This window comes from Genypterus blacodes, unplaced genomic scaffold, assembly GCF_046128005.1.
Source record: "Genypterus blacodes isolate CSIRO-AG114 ecotype Tasmania unplaced genomic scaffold, CSIRO-AGI_Gbla_v1 ptg000141l_1, whole genome shotgun sequence".
Taxonomy (NCBI): Eukaryota; Metazoa; Chordata; class Actinopteri; order Ophidiiformes; family Ophidiidae; genus Genypterus; species Genypterus blacodes.
Window position 1 is genome coordinate 1,604,674 of NW_027466943.1, and position 22,790 is coordinate 1,627,463.

At 39.9% G+C, this 22,790-nt stretch overlaps 1 protein-coding gene across 9 annotated transcripts; it reads left to right on the forward strand.

Annotated features, from left to right (window-relative positions):
* The first annotated feature begins 77 nt into the window (after positions 1-77).
* On the forward strand, positions 78-13,635 carry pias2 (protein inhibitor of activated STAT, 2). 9 transcript variants are annotated; one of them, XM_076165087.1, is made up of 15 exons: positions 79-203; positions 299-321; positions 3,026-3,212; positions 3,830-3,917; positions 4,016-4,066; positions 5,437-5,527; positions 5,609-5,743; positions 5,856-5,961; positions 9,797-9,870; positions 10,071-10,231; positions 10,597-10,730; positions 11,523-11,706; positions 11,800-11,939; positions 12,023-12,060; positions 12,458-13,635. In XM_076165087.1, exons 3-15 carry the CDS (start codon positions 3,101-3,103, stop codon positions 12,677-12,679), a joined length of 1,536 nt encoding a protein of 511 aa, XP_076021202.1. In that variant the 5' UTR covers positions 79-203; positions 299-321; positions 3,026-3,100; the 3' UTR covers positions 12,680-13,635. The 9 variants fall into 9 exon arrangements, with proteins under 9 accessions (XP_076021206.1, XP_076021202.1, XP_076021204.1 ...); XM_076165089.1 differs by having other exon boundaries at positions 3,029-3,212; XM_076165091.1 differs by lacking the exon at positions 299-321 and having other exon boundaries at positions 78-203; positions 3,066-3,212.
* Positions 13,636-22,790: the final 9,155 nt, after the last annotated feature.

The window sequence follows — 22,790 nt, forward strand, 5'->3', positions numbered from 1 at the left end:
CGTTGTTGCGAGTCAAGAGAAAGTTTCCACCATTTGTCCCAGTATCGGGTTTTGGTTTCTCGTTGTCCTCCCTTATCTGTCACCCGGAAGCAGTTTGCATGGGCGGGCTGACCGGAGCCACAAGATGGCGGGTTGGAAGGGAGTTTGGGATATACGAAAGAAAAAACACAGTTTTATACTTAGCTTTGTCAGTGTTACAATGTGTAAGTAAAGCGTGTAACAACTAAAGTGAATGTACATGTAGAATGCGGGAGTGTTTATTTTCAGCACATGGATTTGACTAATCTTTGGCTCCCAGAATCTCCAGTTATCTATCTACAAGTAGGTTCTTTTTGTGTTTTCATTTGAACGCAATCACGTATTCAGATGACCTCTTTGTTAGTTTACCACATTTTGTTAACAAGTTGTTCAGTAGATGTGTTGCGAGTTGTTCAGAGATGTCCCCGTCGCTAGTTAAGTGCTTGTTTTTGCTTTCAAATACAGCAGTCTCTACACAGGTTATACAAATTAGGAATATGACTTAACTTAATTCGATGTGCTTGTGTAAACAACAAGCACATTTTCCCTTAAACAACATTTCTGCATGTGCGAGAGGACTTGCGAGGTGTTCACACGACAGAGGTGAACCTAATGTGACTGCGTTCAGATGGTCGTCAGTCGCTGAGACCTTTTAGCCTGTAGAACAACAACACAGTCTTTAGGTCGACAAGTGACATAACCACCCAGAATTACCTGTTTGTTTGCACTCTACTGTTCAATGTAACCACTATTCGTCTGCATCCGAATAGCCTCAAGCTCGTTCATCTAATGTTTTATATATTTGTGTATATTATACTGTAGGTTGATCAAATTGTGTTAGGTGCGAAGGTATTTGTAACAGTGACATGTTTTTAAACGTAGGTACTATTTGCAATACATACACACACACACACACACACACACATACATATATACACACACACTTTATTTCTGAGATGACTTTTGTTCACATCAATCTTGGCACCCCTCTATCTTCATCCATTTTCAGTCGTATTTCTTCTGCCAATAAGGTTGTTGGTTTGCTAATTGATAGTAGGCCTACTCAAAAAATTGCAAACCGTTTTTGTTGGAAGTCATACATTGGAGGTAAATAATGCTTGCTAACTCAAAATAGAATTGTCTGTGTGGGTAACAGGGGTGCCACTATGAGGATTTGTTTTAAAGATTCATTTACTTGGAATTGGTTCACTAGGTCATCAAATAAAAGTTCTTTTCGGACCTTTTCCCAAAGCCTATTTAGATGAGAGTAAGAGGCTATGATGATGTGCTATTGTCCAGGAAGTATTCCAACTCTGTCAAAGTAAGATAAATAGGGTATGTAAGTTCTATGTGCTCACTGCATTGTCCAGCTGCTATATCCGTGTTTCACCTAAACCAGAACTTTGGAGTTTCATTGCACGTAATTAACATGTGGTAGTTGCTGGTGGTATTAGTAGGGGGTATGTCGTGTACAATATCAGTATATAATTTGTTGAATAGTCCTCTTGTTTTTGTGCTGTTGATTAATTGTAGAATCCAAAATAAAAAAGGGCTGATTGTTGCCACAAGCACTCCCAGGGAAATAGGCCCTGGCTTTCTTTGTCCCGTTAAAGACGAGCCCCAATTGACAAATTTATCAGTCATGTGGGGATTGAATCCAATCACATGTCATTACATGTCAGTGTTGCTGCTTTGAAGGCAGAGAGACAAAGAAAAGTGAGTGGAGGGTTTCTTCTCAAATTCTGTTGTGTGAAATGAACTAGCTACTAATGTTAAGCGTGATTGAAAATTGTTTAAAATCACTGAAATTGTGCTTTCCGCAGTCATAGGAGCGAGGAAAAGTGAGCATAGGTGAGAGACTTCCTTCCTTCCGTCTTTTTTCTGTTTAATGCTCCACAGGACTTATATTTCTGTGCTCAGATGTGTGACTGTCATTTTTTACCTGAAGCAAAGTTAGACAATGTATTACTTTAGCACCTACTTCTAGGTTGTAGGTCAATTACATTATGTGGACAAGTACTGTCCACAAAAAAGCACAATCATGAATCATAATTTTTACTTAAGTACCAACATAACAAGCAAGTATTCATACAAAGAGTAGGGGCCAGCCCTCCCTATTATCCTATACTTGGGGTGCGTGCGTCTTCAATGTGCACAATTCCTCAAATTGCCTCCACACTTAGCACTAAGCAGAAACATTGGTTAGGGTTCCGGAATGTACATAAGGTGATTTCATATCATTTACATGTTTATGTCGTGTTTTTTTTTTTTTTAGCAAGAAGCATATTATAGTAGTGGGAGATGGAAGACATGAATGGATGACATGATCAAGGTTGATTTGCATTTGTTTTATTTGCATTGAATAATTAATGATGTCACATTTGTTCAGCAAGGAGGGTCAGGGGAGGCTGGGGTTAGCGGTGGTGGGTAGGGCTGGGGTGATGGCCTTGAAATATCATGGGGAGGATGTTACGGGAGGGTCAGCAATAAAAGGGTAGAAATGCCCAAAGCGCACGTTTAAGGGGTGAGTCAAGAGATGTGGGGAGGCTGGTATTCCCAGGATTTAACCTCTGTGGAGTCAGCGACAACAACTCCACAGAGGTTAAATCCTGGGAATCCCCACCAGTCAGTCAGAACGGAAGACGCCTTTCGGATGAGAGGTGAAACGTCTCTACTAGCAATTCTAGTTGCCTGAGTTTTACTTGCCTTATGGCTCTTTTCATATCTTTTCGCTGTAAAAAAGAACCGTACATCACATCTTCCAGTTAAAATATGATTTATAACATGCAGTGAGTTGATGATGGTAGGTAGTGTATTGTGGATCATTTTGCATCACACAGCACAACTTTGTCTGCATGAGTTTGTCCTAATCTCTTTCTATTTGCAATAGAATTACTGCAGTGCAAGTCAAAAGCCACTGTTATTCCTGGATTAACACTTCTGTACCTGTTTTGACCACCATAGTCCCTGTTTGCGGGAGTGTGAACACAGACTCTCTTTTTTTTAGCAGGATTCCATCCTGTGACACAGACTTCATTCTGTTGAAGGTGGTACCAGCTGTGCTGCATGACGCTAAACCAGCATGAATCTCCAGCAGCAAGCCCCGCTCATTCCTCCTGTTCACCCCGACGTGCAGATGAAGCCACTCCCTTTCTATGATGTACTGGATGTCCTAATCAAGCCTTCAAGCCTCGGTCTGTGTGTTTCTAATCTGCTTCAACAGTGTAGTCATGCTCGGATGTGAAGAAAATCTTACACTGGGCCTTATGGGTTAGTGTGTCGTGGCATGGTCAGTGCCAATATAATGCATGACCTCTGACATCATCTAAATACCATAACATTGCCATAATTATGATTTCAATCAGAAAATATCTGAACCTAGATCCGAATTATTAATCACAACTAAAAACCCGACCAAGCATTTTGTGTCACCATTCGATACTTGTAAATGTACTGTACTGTACTGAATCATGTAAACACATGATTCAGTACAGTTTTATGTACCTTAAGTTCTGAGAGAAAGAAGAAATTCAGATGAAACTGATCTGATGGGCAATAAAGCTACAGGGACAAACAATTGGAGATAATATACACATATGAAACCAACAATGCTGAAGAATTCTGAGCCAAATTTTGTTAAATGAAAATGTGGCACAGAGGACAAGGACACTATTATTGACTTGTGAAAGCACTGTAGGATCTGTTGAGACCGAAGTAGTATAGATTTAGATTACAAAAATATATTCCAAATGCTGCTCTTGTTTTAAGGGGAGTATTTATAACTATCTTCCATCATTTGTGTTTTTTTTAGGAGCAAGTACTGCACAGAGATATCACCAAGAAAAATATTTCATATTTGCTCTGACACCACAGCAGGTCCGAGAAGTATGCATATCCAGGTAGGACCATTTCTTCAAACCTCAAATCTGGTTCGCTTAGTTTCACCATAACCACCATAGCCTTTGAATGAATAATGTTATGTGTCGTGTGTTTAAAGGGACTTTCTGCCAGGCGGCAGAAGGGACTATATGGTTCAAATTCAACTGAGGTGAGAAATAGTTTTTGACCTCATACATTAAGACTTTAGAAAGTGGTATTGTCAGTATATTGTATTGTATTTTCAGTGTGTTTTAATTCATCTCTTACTGCAGCACCATGCACTTACTACATCCAACATTTTGAATGGAATCTAAGGTGATTGTAAAGGACAATAAATTAAGGTCCTATTTACAAGTGTTCATGCATTCTGGATTCTGCAAAATCAGCAGGCAGGAAATTAGGTGGTTCTTGTTACCTTCTTGTTCTATGGATGCTCTTCATCCATTAATTTTTTTTGGCATTTTCAGACCTTTATGGAATGCATTATACTTGTTGACGAAACCACAGATATAGGCATTTTCGTGACCAGACCAAGTCTGTTCACACATAGCTTTGGAAACTAGCTCAGATTTGTCTCTGATGAGGAGCCACAGTCTGAGTTTTATACAAAAATGACTGAATTATTTACAGCTGATGGTGTGCCGCTGGACAACGTTGTGATGAGCCACAACAGCTTGATTTCCATCGCTTGAAAGATGCCCTTCCTGGAATCACAGTTCAATGGTGCATCTGTCATTCATTGCATTCATGTGCATGAGAGGTCTGCAAACAGTTTCTGCAACATTGTGAGGCTCTTGCAAGCATTTGTTGTTATTTTGAAAATAGTTCAAAGTGCATGGCACAATTCAAGGAATTGTTTTAATTGTTTTGCTGTGTAGTGTGTGTAGAACTAGGTAAGTGTTAAAGAGTGGCAGTTTTCAAAAATTGTGATATTTGAATTTATGAATTATAGGAAAGATTGACTTCCACTGGGAATAGTTGAAGGTCGTGAGAATATTTCAAAAGTGGAATGGTATAAATAGGAAGTAGCGGGAAGATTTTTTTGAGGTGTTTCTGAAAGTATGAAAAATATAGAGGAAAATAGAGTTGAAGTTCTCCTCTGAAGTTCTTCTGTGGTCTTAAGTAAGCTGAAAGTATGAAATTGTTTTAGATGCGTCTAAGCTGAAGTGTGTTGTATTTGAAAGTCAAAAAGAAGACAAACAAGTGAAACAACAGATTTTAACAGCAGTGGTCTTGAAGAAGGCTGGGGTGATGGATAGGGCTTGGGTATAGAGGGTGAAATATAAGGGAGAGGGCGTTACAAGAAAAAGGTAGTAACATCCAAAGGGTGCTTTCAAGGATGTACACAACCATACACAGCCGTATGTAGTCTTGCAGATACTAACATCATCTTTTAGTGTTGTATGAACCACATTTTTACAGTATTTTTAATTAGTTCCAAAACATCACATTTACTTTACTGATGTCTTATTTTTGAAATGAAGACTTGAAACGGGTACAAATGGCGATATGGTAACATATGTTTCTTTGTATTATCAGGTTTTGCTTGTCAGAGACGAGCTGCCCTCAAGAGGACAATTACCCAAATAGTCTCTGTATAAAGGTCAACGGGAAACTTTTTCCTTTGCCAGTAAGTGCAGGCTTTGTTCCAGAAAATTGGTGCAATATACTTCCTCATACTAGATGCTGACTAAGTGTTTTGTGTCTTTAGGGTTATGCGCCACCACCAAAAAACGGAGTGGAACAGAAGAGACCGGGCAGACCTCTAAACATTACCTCATTGGTTAGACTATCATCTGCAGTGCCCAATCAGATTTCGGTGACATGGGCACCAGAAATTGGAAAAGTAAAAATTCAATTTTCATAACACATTCACAATTGTTTCCTTGAAGAGTGTTTACAATTAGGTGGAACGTAACTGTGAATCTCTGATGTTTTATTATCATGTTCTTGTGCAGACATATTCCATGTCTGTGTACCTGGTCAGGCAGCTCACATCACCGCTGCTCTTGCAGAGGCTGCGGATGAAGGGCATCAGGAACCCCGACCACTCCAGAGCTCTAAGTAACCACACACATCAGAGACGGCATGTCTACTATGGCATTTACATTTTTTACATCAAGTGGCTATAACCCCAAATCCTTCCTTACTGTAGACACATGTGGGACAGCAAAATACTTAATGATTATTGCATTATTAGGTACAGTGGAGGAAATAATTATTTGATCCCTTTAGGGCTGCACCTAACGATTATTTTTTTAACGATTAATTTGCAGATTATTTTTTCGATTAGTCGATTTATCTATAGATTATATTTATTAAGCAATATAAAAATTATTTCCTCCAAAATGAATATCAAACTTATCTCATGAATATTTCCAAATTACCTCAATCATCTTCTCTTGAAAACAAACAAATGTAACAAAGATTTGCAATGCATTATTCCACAACTCAGATAATCTCCGTTTTACAATCCAACATATTGCTTATTCAATTCAAGTAAAAGTGATCGTGCGCAATCTGCATTCAACAACAAAAATACATCAGTCGCCAGTTTGCTCCGCGATCAGGCGGTCTGACGGGGGGGTGGAGGGGGGGATTGGACGCAGGTCAGTTTGCGTATCCGCACGTCAGCCGGCAAATACCCACTTACGGCTCGTGAGCCGCACGTCAGCAGCGTGTTCGCCACCCCTGTCCTAGTGTCTCATGCTTGGTGGACGGGGACAGAAAGGGCTGCAGCCTTGAGAACGCACTCCGCGATGCAACTGTTGGTGCAATTATTCGAAAATGGAAGAAACACAAAATGACCATCAATCGCCCTCGGTCTGGGGCTCAGATCTCGACTCGTGGGGTATTGATGATCATGAAAACGGTTAGGGATCAGCCCAGAACTACACAGGAGGAACTTGTGAATGATCTCAATGCAGCTCAATGCACATGCTTCACCCAACTTTGGAAGACTCATGTACCGATCTGGTGTTGGTGGACATGACCTGCTATCAGCTGAAACTGTGGCAGAGTATGCTTCCCAAATTTACATACATCAACTGGTAACATTTTCAAGCATCTTCATGTAAAAGGCAACGTAATAAATAAAACATAAATGGCACACGAGCACAATGTTTCCACTGAAACGATCAAAGGAAACTAAATACTAAAGCAAGCACGAGAGAATGTTCTGATTTTAACATCCCCGGAGACAAGAACACAAGCTGACTAAAAAGAACCAAAACAAAACAAAATCACAGTCTAATTACAGTGACAGGAATGAGAGAATGGTGCTCAGAATTCAATATAGTATTTGTATTTACAAGCATTTATACAACTGAGGACATTAAATGGGGGTTGTAAGCATGCGCCCCCCCCCCCCCTAGTCCCTGTGTGTCAACAGGACAGTAGTGTTCTGGAGGTCAAAACATAATGCATGATAGCTTTGCCTTAAGGGTAACAACCTCGCCACTAAGTGTGGCTATTTGTAAATGAGCGTTGTGATGGAAGAGCAAGAATAAACAACCAACTATCTCCTTACTAGACAATCTTTGTCCTTTAGGTTCATTAACCATTCTAACTAAATCGACTATTTCAGTGTCACACTGAGTTATGGTGTAGCCATCAAGCTCCTCTTTCTCTTTTACAGTAACTCGGAGGAGTTGAGCAACCAAATCAGACAGTGAGGCTTTCCTGCCTGAGGAGCTTCAGCTCCATACTCTGATGGAGTCTGGTTACTCATATCTATCCCTTTGGGGCAAGGAAGAAGAAATCTAGTGACAGCTAGGGGGAGTCTCTGCAAACACTAACAGTGATGACAGCTGCCCACCAGATGATGCTGTCCTAGTTAAGATGTTCTGGTCAGGACACTGATTAGCAAGCTCCTTTTTATGCAAATTAGACACAAGCAGCACAACTCTCTCAAGGCAACCACTTAGCACAACAATGAACGTAACAGCAGGAGACACAACAACACAGTCTGTGACAGACAGCAACTCAGCAAATCCAAACTCTGATTCAAGTTATAAACTTTATAAAATCCAAACCTTTCAGAAATAGTTTTGTGAGAATGTTGAATGAAATCCACAATACCACGCCTCACACGGGGCACCAATTATATGTTGGTAAAATTACCTTATCAAATATTGCTATCTAAATAAAATTAAATAAAATAAAAGTAATAACCTTTATAAATTAAAGTCCTCGGCGAACCACCCCTTATTTAAAAGGGGAAAAAGGATAGCAGATAATTGACCTAAGCCTCAAAGATTCATCATAAATCTTAATTATCAATTAAAATGATCAAAGTAATTAATTAATTAATTAAATGGGAATAATTTAAGGATTTCTAGCCAATCAAATTCAAATCCCGCCTCCTTTGTCACAAAACGATTATAAGCCAATCAGCTGTCAGTTCAACAAATGAAGCTGCTGCTAGGTTTGGTTACGTGACACCATAACATCCGGCCAGCAAGCGCACGCCGGATTTGCCAATGACTGCCTTGAAAACAGCCAAAGGCAACAAATTGCGAATGTGAATAGAAAGTGTGTGCGTGTTTGTTTTTTTATCAGATTAATATGATGTGAATTTATTGGTGTGAGCTTGACACTGAAAATGTATTCAGAAAAAAACAAGCTCATGTTGCTGAATTGAAGTGCATTTTGATACAAAATGTGAGTGTTGGGTTTCAACATTTTGGAAATGTTCACACAAAAGACGCTTATTCAGCTGGTTTAGGTGGCGAATCAGCCATGTGCCAATGTTATGAGAACATGTGTGTGTCTTAACACCACAGGGGGTTTATCACCTAAGAGGTGCAGAGAGGGAGAGGAAGCATGCACCATGCAGGTTCTGTGCTGAAAAGCACGGTTAGAAAACTTAAAGAACACAATAGCAGAAATATTTAACATAGAAAATACAGTATTCCATACAGTGTATCTATCTACTTAGATCTAAAGATGACTTTGAATCTGAATCTGCCCAAACATCAAAGCCTTACTTAATAGAACCACGTCCGTTTTGTGATTCTCTGTAGTATCGCTTGGACAGCTGCGCTGAGGGTTCCACTGAGTCCATGGTTTGTCCGTTGTCGTGAGCTTTGCTCCAAGTCTTCAGTTCTGGGCTTGAAGAAGTTGGAAAGTTGTCTTTGTGTTGTAGGAGGAAAAGGGCGAAGTGAATCGCTGCTTGGTCCACAAGATGAGTCATGGTCAGACAATTTTTGAAAGCAAACGGAGGTGCAGGCATTGAAGGTTTTGTGTTTACTGGAAATATTGGATTTCTTCCTCTTCCTTACTGCTTGGTTGAACTGGAGAGACTCAATTTAGATTCCTCTTCCTCTTTTATACTGCAAATGACCTCACAAACAAGGGTTAACCTTTTGACCAATGTTGCAACAGATGAGTCTCTGACATCTTCACATTAAGGTCTGCAGAGGGGCTTGGTCCACTACCACTCTAGATTGTGGTCTTCTTGTTTTGTGAACAAAGGATTCCATGCTTTATCAGAGTCAGACAGGCTTCAAAAATGTGCTGCAGGCCTCACATATTTTACAACCTGAAACTGTGTATGCCCCAACAGTGCATTAAATTCGAAGCTATTCAAATAATACACAGGTTCATATATTCATGTTTTTATTTAAACATGTGCAAGGTACAGGGTGACCGTGCCACTGCCATTTATAAACATACATCTTACATACAACTCTGAGCTATTAAAATATTTTAAACATACATGTAGAAGGGACAGTGAATCCTCAAGCCATCAGTCTTGAGGATTGCAGTCTGCACAGTCACACTTAAATGTTAAAGCTAGGTGTCCATGGGCATAAAGACCAGGTTTTCTTAATTTTGAACTTTGCTTCGTTTTTTTTCATACACACATTTTAATGGTCTGTTTCCCCCTGTATTCCAGTAAAAGAGAAGCTGACAGCTGATCCAGACAGCGAGATCGCCACAACGAGCCTTCGAGTCTCGCTCATGTGCCCGGTAAAAGAAACAACACATTCAAGAACAGATAATATATTGCAAGTTAAAGAGACACTTCACCTTACCAATACTTAAAGGAATACAAAATGTACTAATTTAATTATAACCAAGTATGCACTGAAACTTGAACAAGAAAAGATTACATTCCAAAGGATCCTTTCCAGTTATCTGGTTCACCTCTACCTGTTTTTCTCCTCCAGCTTGGTAAGATGCGGCTGACAGTTCCATGCCGGGCAGTAACCTGTTCTCACCTGCAGTGTTTTGACGCTGCCCTCTACCTGCAGATGAATGAGAAGAAACCCACTTGGATCTGCCCTGTGTGTGACAAGAAGGCTGCATATGAGAGTCTTATTATTGATGGGTTAGTCAATCTATTTCACTCTGTCTGGTCAGTTAAGAGAAAGAGAAAATCTGTCATGTTTATGTGTAGACCACATTGTTTCTGAGCTTTGTTTGGGACACGTTTACATGTTTATTAATTGACTGTCTAGTCAATTGATTAGCTTTGTGTTGGAAATGTTTCTCATTCAAAAATAAAATAGTTTTGAGAATTTTCATGCAATCCATTCCAAACCTCACTTGGTATCTAAACCTTTTCTGCTCAGCTGTCCCTTCATGAGTTTAAAATTGGTCATAACTGTGGTCTGCCTGTGTGCTTGTGTCATTAACAGCAGATAAAGCACCTGTACAGTATATTATCGTTGAAGTATTTTTCTTTTTTTTCAGATTATTCTTGGAGATCCTTAATGATTGCTCAGATGTTGATGAAATCAAGTTTCAGGAAGACGGAACTTGGTGTCCCATAAGACCAAAAAAAGAGTCTGTCAAGGTCTCCTCTCAGTTTCTTCCAAAGGTTGAGAGTAAGTATGATGATATTGCGTCTCTGTGGTGTTTTTATTGTACCGCTCGAAAACATTCTTTTAGTCTCTCTTGCAATGCAGAAGAAGTCAGATGAAAACTATTTGCTAATGTTATATGTGATTTCACGTTTTGTCAAATATTGGTTTTCCAAAAACATTAAATTGAATTAACTTAGTCATTTCAGTCATTGAAATTATACAGACGAGTTAAGGTCTCGGCATACCACCCCAACATAGCACGTCAGAAGTAACAATGAGGCTCCCACAGTTCGGTTTGACAACTCTGCTACCACCCAGCACTGTTGACGGGCACACGCCCAAAATCTCAACTTTGTGTCAATGCAAAGCCAATGAGTATTTTCCTGAGCATAAAGAGTCAAGACCGACCAGCACAGAGTAAAGCACATCTTGCAAACAGAACAGACGATAGACAACACTCAACACCTCCAGGAACACATCATCTCTGCCTCCAGGTCTTTCATATTGACTTTAAAAACATTCAGCGAGATCAGGTTTAAGTTTCTAGTTATCCAGTAAGAAGGTGCATAGAAAATCATGAAAATGCAAGGAATACTATCCTACTATCCAGCCTTTTTTCTCCAAAATATAATCACCGTATAATTCGGATGCAGACCAAGAATTGGTTAAAATGTTGCAGCCTCCTTTTTTTCCCTGTCAATGTTTTGTAGACAGCCATTTTGTTTTGATTGGGGAAAAAAAAGCTTGACCGGACATTGACAGTCGCAAAACTGGCCGGAGTTGAAAATAACTTGTCTTTTCTTTATCCTTTAGCCACAACTCTTTTGCGGCAGGCTTCACTGGTCCCCCATTCTACTGAGCCCAGCTCAAACAAGAAGGCTGATGTCATTGATCTGACCCTGGAAAGCTCGTCTTCTGATGATGAAGAAAACACAGACCCACCACTCAAGAAGCGGTGCGCTTACATTTCCAAGTCTGAGGAGTTGCATGGGAAAGGGTGAGGCTTAATCATTTTGTAGAAACACATCTGGAAATATATATTGTCTTATATACAAGTTTTATTAAATGGTTGCTCTCAAACCTTTCTCAGAGTCTTGACCTACCAGCCATCCACTGTGCGAGTGCCAAACGTCCAGGCCCTGGACTCACCATATCTTACTTCCACACTTGCTGATTATGCTGTCCCCTTCCACCACTCCACCCTCGCCACCCTCCCTGCAGATATGCATAGTGAGTCACCTGTCTGAGATGACTTACCACTTCTCCATACTCACCAAGAGACAGTTAACAGTTTTTTTTTGTCCTATCTTTAGGTCTGGATTTCTTCTCGTTAATTCAAGCAGATCCTCAGGTGTGATTTTTCTTTTGTATTTTTAAAGCTGCAAAATTGTATTCTTATCATTAGTCGCAATGTATTGTCAATCTTCTATATGTACAAGCTTTTGTAAAATTGGCGAAGCATGTGCGTGTCCACTTTCCATAACATTTATTGACCAAGGAGCGGCGCAGCAGCAAGACAGAGAGACAGACAGACAGATACATGGAGTAGCATAAGATCTTTACTGTGCATCGTGTTCTAGTGTGTGTTCTTCTGTCATCTTATGACTTTTTAAGTACTTTATGTCCTGATCTTTATTCAAACTGAGCTAATATAATACCTTATATTTCATAGGTGTATTATAGAATAAAGACATCTGCCTTTTAATATCGATGTATTGATGCTGATCCTGTTGCGTATTCCTCCCCAGCATTACCGGGCTCCCATTTTCCTAGACAACATTGCCAGCAGCATGCAGAGCGCAGCAGCTGCCAGCACCAGCTCAGCCCTGGTCTCCTCCTCCAGCAGCCACTATGATGCTAGTACTCACACTGCCAACTCTATTCACGAGACCCGGGTCATCACAGGGGGCGGAGGGGCGTCCACAGGAGGGGTCGACACCAGCATGTCGGATATTATTTCATTAGACTGAGCCATGCCGTACAAGAACCAGATGTTGTCAGGATTTTTTTCTACATTCTTTTTGTTTGAGGCCAAGCTTACACCACTTTTTAGTACCACATTTCAGTACCAAACTTTATGTTCGAGATGTACATTTCACACTTTGAAAAGGGGGTCTCAATTGGCCATGGTGAGCATAGCGGTTCATAGATGTTCGCCATGTTTGACAAATGGTTTGCAATACAGTGGCACAAAGGAACATTTCCTAAATGACCGTCAAAATGGAATCTACTGAACCCCAGGGAGGAGCATTGTGAGGACAAGTATATCATTTAAAGACATCACGCCAACTACAACAGCACCGTTCTAAATAAGTGCCACTAAAACTGGCACACATTTATTAAGCTTCTCTTTCTTCTGTGGATTAGCACACTGGAGGGATATTGACAACATTTTGTTATAAGGCATGTCCTCGGTAAGGGCTCAGGCTGTGTTTGTGTGCGTGTGAAGATCAGATTTATTAAGCACTAACATACATCAGGGCAAATCGAGTTAAAACATCTCCCAGATTTCATGCAGAGGAAATCAACTGTTGGACTGTCTTTTTGTGTGACAATGTGTTTTGAATATCTTCTGTAGCATGCAAAAGACTCACTTGTTTATGAATGAGGAAACATGGCTGCATGTGCATGATGTGGAAATCCATGCGCACAGATTGTTAAATGTAAGGAAACAAATTGGATTACTCAATCTGGATGTCTGGCAGTGGTCAAGTCTGGGATTAAGATTTATTTTGTGCCTCTACAGAGTGATAGTGCTGTATGGGAGTGGACATTTTAAGGCAGGCTTAAAATTGCTTCATTCAATGCCTCACACACATCAGCCAGACAAGTCCCACACGGATCTGGTGTTTTGTAATTGGCACTACATATTAACACTACACATTCACATAATGTAGCGCGGATAAAATGTTTTTGAGTCTGTAACTTCAATTTTTAAAAAAAAACAGGAAAAAGAACTGATAGGAGAAGCAATGAAGCACGGTGAGATTTGTTTCAATGCCCTCACATGCTGTTGCTGCTGATGCTGTTTTTACTTACCGTCATAACATAAATCTTAAATGCAGATCTCATTGATTGGTGATATTCTCCTTTTTACTGTTGTGTGAAATCAGAGATAGTCCCTAATGTGTTCAGAGCATGGGTGATTTCTGTTTCGGGCCTCACATTACCCCTGGTGGTTCATAATTTTTGTTCCCCCAGTTTGATGTGGTGTAAGTGAGGAATGGTCGCTGGAGTGTACATGGGGATCATCACACGGGGAACATCACATGTAAACCTTAGTCTGTATTCTACAGCTTGTGTGTTTAAGACCATACTTTCTATTTTTCTGTCATGACAACAGTTAGCTACTATTTTATATAATGTCTATGTTGATTCAAGACCAGAAACATTTCTTAAACCTTTGAAAATGAAAATGACCCAGTTTTATTCTGGTGGTTTGACACCCAAAGCGGAATTCATATTACCCTCAGAACACATCACAATGTTGCTCAATGTTGTGTCAGTTAGCTGCTGTCTTGTGGTTATTCATGCAATGTGACAGAGCTGGCAAATACTTATTTTTAAACTTAAAGGCTCAGTTCTACAGAGAATTTTTAATTGTTACACCTTTGTTTTGAAACTTTTTGAATTTTGGACCTTGTCATTTATATCTGTTTGGGTGCTTGCACATAAATATCTGTCCTATTTCACCTGACCTTTGTGCCTCATTTCCATGGAGCGGAGACGGGACAGAACCATGAAGCACAGACTCACTGCCATTGGGAAGACTGTGTCTGTTGTATCCGTGCAGGTGGCTCAAAGGGGGAAGCTCCTTCTGAGTAATCACTGGGGCTCATGTATACAGTGGAAAACCTCATCATGGATGGAAATTCTTGGGTCCGTTTTTACTGTACCTATGACCTGCACTCACTTTCAGTCTCACGCCTTTCAGTCCATAAACATGGAGGCAGAGAAGGGATGGAGTCACTGTTATGCAGGTCACAAGTCATTCAAAGCAAAGAAGGCTATCATTTGAGGGTGGCTGATTTTCATGGGATCACCACATACACATGCATGATTTTGTTTTTGATCACATCAGTTGTGTAGCTTTATTCTCAAGTTAATGACAAGCATTGAAACGTGTGGCCTGCAAACCAATGACTGCAGTTGCATGTCAATCTTTTTTTTTTTTTATTAGCTAAAATAGCTGTCAGTCACTACCTTCACAAGGTTTTTTTTTTTTTTTTACACACCAGTTTTCTTATCTTACCAAGACAATGTGTGTTCGTTTTGTAATTTGGTCACAGAAATAATAATTTAACTGTAGAGTTGTAACTATACTTAATGATTCCAGCTCGCCCATGCCACTCTGCTTCCCAGAATATTGTATCTTCAAGTGAACAATCTTTAGTTTTAGATCCAGTTTCATCTAAACCCCAATCTTTACAAAAGTTCAGTACATTCTTTATTTGTCCGATTTCTTTTTCTATGTGGTTAATACTGTATATTAGCGTTTTCCAAAAGGAACCATGTCAATATGTCAAGAACTTTGAGTTTCATTCTAGTCCACATCACAATTACCATTTCCATTTAGGTGTTTGGCCTTAACTAAGTCAGAGCCATTTATTGCAGACATGTCCAAGCTGACCAAGAAAAACCATGTCTGCCGCCCAGTGGAGGGTTCTGTAAAGGTTTCCGCCAACACCACTGGATTTCAAATTCAGCTAATACATTGAACAACACTACATACATTGAAGAAGTAGGAAAGATTCAGATTGAGCTCATCTTGACTGTTCAGGTTTTAGCAGTTATTTAGATAGTTAATTGTAATGGTTTTTTTTTTTACCAAGGAATAACTCAGTGAAACCCTTCAAACGTTATAAATGATTGTCACCTTTGTGTCCCCGTGTTGCCACTGTAACACCACATGAATCGATATAGTTGATTATGACGTCATCTTGTGGTGAGACAGGTTGAGTATCGCTTAATTAATAGTCATACACAAAATAGGAACTAATTCGGATTATAATGGACCACTTGATTTACTGCATTAGTGTTTGCAAGTATTTTCTATTTATCGTCACCCATATTGATGACTCGGGCCTGATTTTACCCACTTTTTGTAATCAATACCCTTATAATTCAGGGTTCTTAATTTTAATAATGGTTCCTAATTGTTACGTCCAATTTGATGACAAGAAAGAGTTATGTTTGTCTTTGTCCATGTGGGCTGTTGATGCTGTGGTTTGTTGTTATGGCATCGAGGTGACCTCAACCACCAACCATTTCAGCTCATAATGTCAGCATCTGTAACTGAAATATACAGTTAAGTCAATGTTAGTTTTGTAACGTTGCCGGTTGAAAATCACTGGCAACCGGAGGCGCGCTTCTATCGCACACTTACCCCGGTGCTGTGCCGTCGTACTTGCCGGCGAAAATCACCGACCACCACCATCACCCCTAGCTTTTCTTGAAAAGTTTGTCTTGAAAATGGCGTAATTATATCTGCGACCAAATCAAACTCTTCTCCTCCTTCAGCCATTGTGGGTTGACAAGAAACAGCTTGCCCTTCTAGAAATCTACACAAAACTATACCTTTCATATTTCACATTTTCAGTCTGTCCACATATCACTGTCACAATTTCCCTTCACGTTCCCTGTAATTCAGGGAATTCCCTGTAGTTCCAATATCATCTGTACTTCACATGCATTCAGTCTGTTCTGTTGTCAGTGAGATGACAGACTGTGGTACTGTTTTCATGAGGAATTAAAATAGTGTTGGAATGTTCTTACAGTGAAGCACGTTCTCTGTCATACAGTTTTGGAATGTTTTCCTGTTGGGAAGAACATACACTGGATTGAGAGCCTGGGTAGAGCTTATTTTTCTTCCAACTGAACTGTTGGATGCACAGTTCTTATGTCTGTGAAGGTTTTTTGTGGACCCTGCTCAACATGACAGCTTAATTCTGCAAAAACTGCATTCTGCCTTTATGTTGTCACAATTGTTAAAATGCATCGAAATGCTGCTTTTTTTCCACAGCTGTCACTCATCTTTTCGCGCCCTGCTCTGTACCTGCAGTAGGCCGAGACTATCCTATCATTCTGTCTTGTATTAAGTTGCAGATAAAAATGAGAACGGCTCTCGGACGGGAGCCGGCTCCCATCGTTCACCTAAAAGAGCTAAAAAAGATGATATGGGAACTAAAAGGAATTCTTCGAGCCGGTGCGTTCGCTAACGACACATGACGCCCTGCTAGCAGCCGGAAAGTCCCGTGAAAAGTTGGCATGGACTTTGTTGAAGTGGCGCTCCACACCACAGACGCGTTCGCACTGCCAATGAGACACGCACACACTTGCCATTCACATTCATAATTTGTTGCCTTTTATCAGGGCTGTTTTCGGGCGGTCATCCTCAAATCCGGCGTGCGCTTGCCAGCCGTAGGTCATGGTGTCACGTTACCAAACATGACAGCAGCGTCATTTGTTGGACTGACTGAATTTAAACAGCTTTACCAAGTGTCGATGTGTTGTCAAATGTACGTTTTCTTTGAACCTTTCGGAGAGCGACTCGGAAACGCTTTGCGAGCGACTGGTGGCTCGCGAGCGACTGGTGGCTCGCGAGCGACGTGTTGGCGACCCCTGATCTAGTGGTTTCCAAACTATCAGTGTAGCCCTTATTTGATCATATTCATCATATTCCCCTATACATGTGTATATTTATATATAAATTGTTCAACTATTAAAATCAGGTAAACTAGTGACACTATGGACAAACTTAAGTAACATGACCTTTCAATAAATTCTATGTGCCGATAATAATGCAACGACTTCACTTTTCAAAACATGCATGTTTACATCAATACTTTGACACTAAATTTACTTAATTCAGCAACATCTGATTGCCAATCTGGTCATCTTGTTTTCCTGGAAATCAATTATTGTCTAAGGAAACCAGACAGTTGATGTGAGATTTTTTTTTGTGATCACTACTGACAATTTCTGCCAGTTGTTGCCAACATTGAGCTACTGATGGTCCAACATTTGAAAACATGACAAAGTTTTGTAAGTGTCATTCTAAATTAAATTCACCAAGGAGGTCCTGTTCTTATCTGCCTTTTTTTGTTATTACTGAAAAAGTTCTTGACAGATTTTGGTGAAAAAGAAATGTACAGAAGACTACATGAATTTGTTTGCTTTCATACACCAATCAATGTCGTCATGCACATCATTAAGGCTCATGGGTAAAGCCACTGTAGGCATCCACATACCTTGTCTGTGGACTGAAGTAGCATAACATAGACTTGACTTGGATTCAACTTTGACACCACTGACTTGTGACAAATCTCAAGTTTGAAGTTAAAGTTATTTGTGTGTGTATTACATTTACTTGTATAGTTTATCTGTAAAGCACAAAACACAATATATAAAAGCATCCCCAGTTGTGGAAATCACCTTAAGGCTATTTTACGCTTGTAACTAGACTTGTCTGTCTTGATTTTATTTTCTTGACTTGGGATTTGAGAGTTGAGTGCCTTGAAAGACAAAAAAAATCAACTGACAGCCCAGAGCTCTCACGGAAGAAACTCTCCAAAACCTTCATGTATAAGGAAAAGGAAAAATGCTTAAGAGAGGCAATTCAAGGAGTGATTCCCTCCAAAGAAAGGCAAGGTGTGCAATAGGAACCAAAAGTAGGAAAAATACAATAATACAGCAAAAACTTATTAATTATCTTCAGCTAGTAGGAGAAGTACTCAAGTGCTTATTAGCAGAAGTGAACTAAAAGTCTGAATTTGAGGAGCCAGTTGTTCAAAAGTTGGTACAACGATGTGCAAAGAGCTAGGTACACCGTTGTCCACAAGAGGGCAGTGCTGCCTAAAAAATTCGAGCGATAGACCTGTCAGTTCTGTCTGGACTTGTGTGTTTCATGGAAGCCCGTTCCCGCCAAATGAAAACACATTAAATAAATAAATCTGCGACTTAGTGAGATGCATAGTCGAAATAGTGGTTGTAATAGTACCTCATCTTTGTGACTGTATTTACATATATTATATTTGTGACATAATTAGAGATCTTACCTCATTATTATGAGGCAGTGGCTCAGTGGGTAGTGCTTCCACTTGGGAACCGAGGGTCGCCGGTTCGAGCCCCTGCCGAGGTGCCCCTGAGCAAGCCACCGAACACTCAATTGCTCCCCCCTCTGCAAAGGGTGGTAATGTAATGTAAGTCGCTTTGGATAAAAGCGTCTGCCAAATGATCGTAATGTAATGTAATGTAATTATGAGATCTTACCTCAAAACTATGCCTTAGCATCTCTTTATGACTTTGTATCTCAATATTATGACATGTTATTTTATACTTACTTACATACGAACTTGATATCTTATAATTAGAAATCAGTGGTAGGCAATGTAAGTTTGGAGACTTTTTTCTTGCTTTCTTTCCTGCTTTTCAACTCGTGAAAATGGGCTTCCACAGTGTTCACACAAGCCTAAATGACAGAGATAAATGAAATATTTTATCATATCATCCAAAATAATGCAATTGTTAAGAGTTTTTGTTCATTTCTGTGTGAAAACTTTGAGAATAACCATTGCGTCAACAACTCCTTGTGACTGAACACAATCCTGTGAGGATTAATGTAAGTATAATTGGTTGCTTGAGATCCATTTTTTTTACTTCAGACGAGACATTATGTAGGTTTGTGCATATAGTTTGTAATTTCTTCAGGTACATTTTTCCATTCTCTGATGGCCTCATGAGTTTAAGTTACATTACTGTGTTCATGTTGAAATGAAAGGATTCTAAATCACAAAATAAACGACACCATTCAATCCAAATAAGCTCAAGGCCTCTGTTAGTCAGGTTATAACAACTGAACCTGATTCTCAACTCCAGAACAACATCACTAAACAGAATTCAGCACTATAAAGACTTTATCTGCACAACGAGTTGCTGTCAGCTGTGGAGAAAGGTCATTTTTAATCTGAATGCAATGGTGAGGGGCCACGGGGCCAAATTAATCATTGTACACTCAACTTGTCAGCTCAGGCGACAAACAGAGAGTGGGCAGGGGAAATCAGGAGCTTGATACAAGGAATTCTCTGGCTAAACAGGGTAAGACGTCAGCTTGGGAAATCTGATTCAACAATCTGACACAGACTCGGTGAAGGTGAAGGTTACATCAAGGTCGGCGCTCTCCAGCCCTTTGTTTGCAGCAAACACAAATGCTTGGCTGAGGATCAGTCAGTGGGCACTGTCTGTCTAATAATGATGATAGTAATGCACTTTATTCATATAACACCATAATGTCTAGGGCAGTGTTTTTCAACCTTTTTTGAGCCAAGGCACATTTTTTACATGGGGGGGGGGGGGGGGGGGGGGGGCACACATTTTCCCAGACCTTTGGAAATATGAGAACCTGTAGATTGAGGTATTGCTATTGAGGGGGGGGGGGGGGGATCCTGATGGGAATGCATACATTTTTGGCACAATCTTATAGACTGCTTTCTTTTATGCAGGAGGCCCAATATTCAAACTAGCCATTTATCAGCTTCTCGTCATCACATCTGAATAGGTGACAAAGGTGGGCTGCAAAATAAATCTCCCAGTATCAACATGTTGGAATTAATAAATTTCAAACACTGCAGATGTGCTGTAGATCACAGTCATTACTTGTGACACGTTGATTCTGATTGGCCAGTCTCCATATTTATATGGCCGAAATATACACAGAAGTAGAAGACAACTGCAACAGATGTTTGAATCTTTCTCGGTTTTTTCAACACATTGTCTACCATATTGGGAATGCAAGTTCAACCCTCCCCTCATATTGCCGTCTTCGGTACCCCATCTGACTCACGCCAATTTAACACCTCTCAAAAGGAAATGGTCATGTTCACCTCCCTGCTTGCTGGACGCCGCCTGCTCTTGCATTGAAAATCCCTCACCCCTCCCTCTATTTCGCAATGACTGAGGGATATGATGTACTTTCTGAAACTGAGGAAAATGAAGTACACTATTAGGGGCCACACTGATAAGTTCTACCAGAGATGGCAACCCTTCCATTCCCTCTTACTTCACAGATCTACAGGCTATGCCAGACCAATTACTGAAAACCTGAACACCAAATAGTTTACTTTTATTTTTCATTTTATTTAACATCTGAGGCGGGCCAGGATGGGGTTGTATGAATGCGGGTTGTGTGACTGCGGGGTTGGGTTGGGTTGGGTTGGGTCTTTGGGTGGGATTTCCTCTTTGTTTTTGTTTGCTTCTTCTCTTCACCACAGCCGATGATGTGATTTGTAGTAGCCAACATTGCTGTTTGACATAATCCTATAAAAACTGTAATTACTCTATGAGTTCATCGCATCAACATCACTGATGCCATCCTGGACTCTGCGTCCACACTACTGTGCCATGTTTTCACAACCTTCAGCGGCCGTGCCTTCCTGCTGTTTCAATTTCAATCTACTAAACTAACTAACTAACTCTAAAAGTTAAACAACAACAATTATAATAATAATGATAATGATGATCTCCTTTCCCCCCTCTTCTGTATAAAAATTTGTCTCTAAAATGTCCTATAACTGTATGCGCACTATCATGTAAAATGTTTGCTTCAATAAAAACAAATGGTAAAAAGAAAAAGAACTATAGCGTCACAAAAAGACAGAGGTCATGGTTCTACAAACACCACTCAAATATAATACACAAATTTACACAAACCAACACAAGGTGCAAAATTATAATGTATCAGAGCATCTGAGGAAGCTAGATCAGAAACAATATCATTATCAGGAGCTGTATCTGCTATATCTACCTTGCACCTGTTGTTTAGCAAGACACTGAACCCCAAACTGCTCCTGGTATATAGGTTTGTCCAGATATGCCTGAAAATGTACTTTTCCTTGATCCAGGTCCAGCCACTCTACAGCATTTCATCAAAATCGGTTACTTTTGGAGATGCCCTATAGACAGACAGACAGACTTTCTTGACAGAGTTAATGATTTACATGTAAAGGCTCACTGTCCATTCTTATTGTACCTCTTTCTGTGTTGTGGAGTAGCAGTGACCATGACCAGGTGCTGTCTCCGTTTATTTGTGAGGCAAAACAAGCTGCTGAGCTGCAGCTGTGTTTGTTGGGCTGTCAACTCTTTAGCTCCAGAGCCATTCATAAATCTCACTGTCTCTTTGTGCATGTTTAGCATATTTGCGTTTTAAATGTTCTGTGGCCTTTGCATCAGTGCGCACACTGGCAGGTGTGTACAGGACTGAGCTCAGTGTCAAGTAGCAAAGATCTTTGTCAGAGTCCAAGGGGCAACACTGAATATCAAAATGACAGCTGATTTGAAGGTACATTTCAGTATGAACAATAACAGGCCTAAAGCCCTCATGTACAGTTAATGGACTTGTGGTGTTAATCTGGGCCTGATTGTGGTATGATGTGTACACGTTTTTGGCAACCTGTGAGTATTTCCAAAACACAATCGGGTTTGCAATTCCTTTTATTTTTTACTTACTTTACTTTTTCTTATTGATGGTTATCAGCAACAGCAGCCACTATTTGTTCAATAAAATGTTATACATTTATATATATACATACATACTGCACATATGCTGAATATATAACGTATATAGTATGTATTTATGCTTTTATCTTCATCATAGAAAATCTGACCTCATTGCAGTCAGTGTTAATATATCTTCATTTATTAATTTCACTGGTATTTCTGTGTTAAGTTCATTAGTAAAATGTATCCATGTTATGCTTTCATTCACCTTACTTGTCTCATACTGAATTGTGTAGCCCCATTATACAGTATATATATATTTTGCTATTTGCTTTTATTGATGCAAACATTTTATATGACATTGCGCGTACAATTGTAGGATATTTTAGAGATCCCAATAGTTAAATATCTCTGACCTTCAGTCTACAAATTGACTGCAATACTGCTCAATCAATCAAGATGCTGATGAAGGCTATTTCAAAGTTTCGACACCAAAGCCTCCTAATGCTACAGTGAAAGGAGACAAACGCAAAAGAAAAAGTTTGGGAGCCACTGTGTTAGTCTATATATCAAGAAGTTGTTATCTGT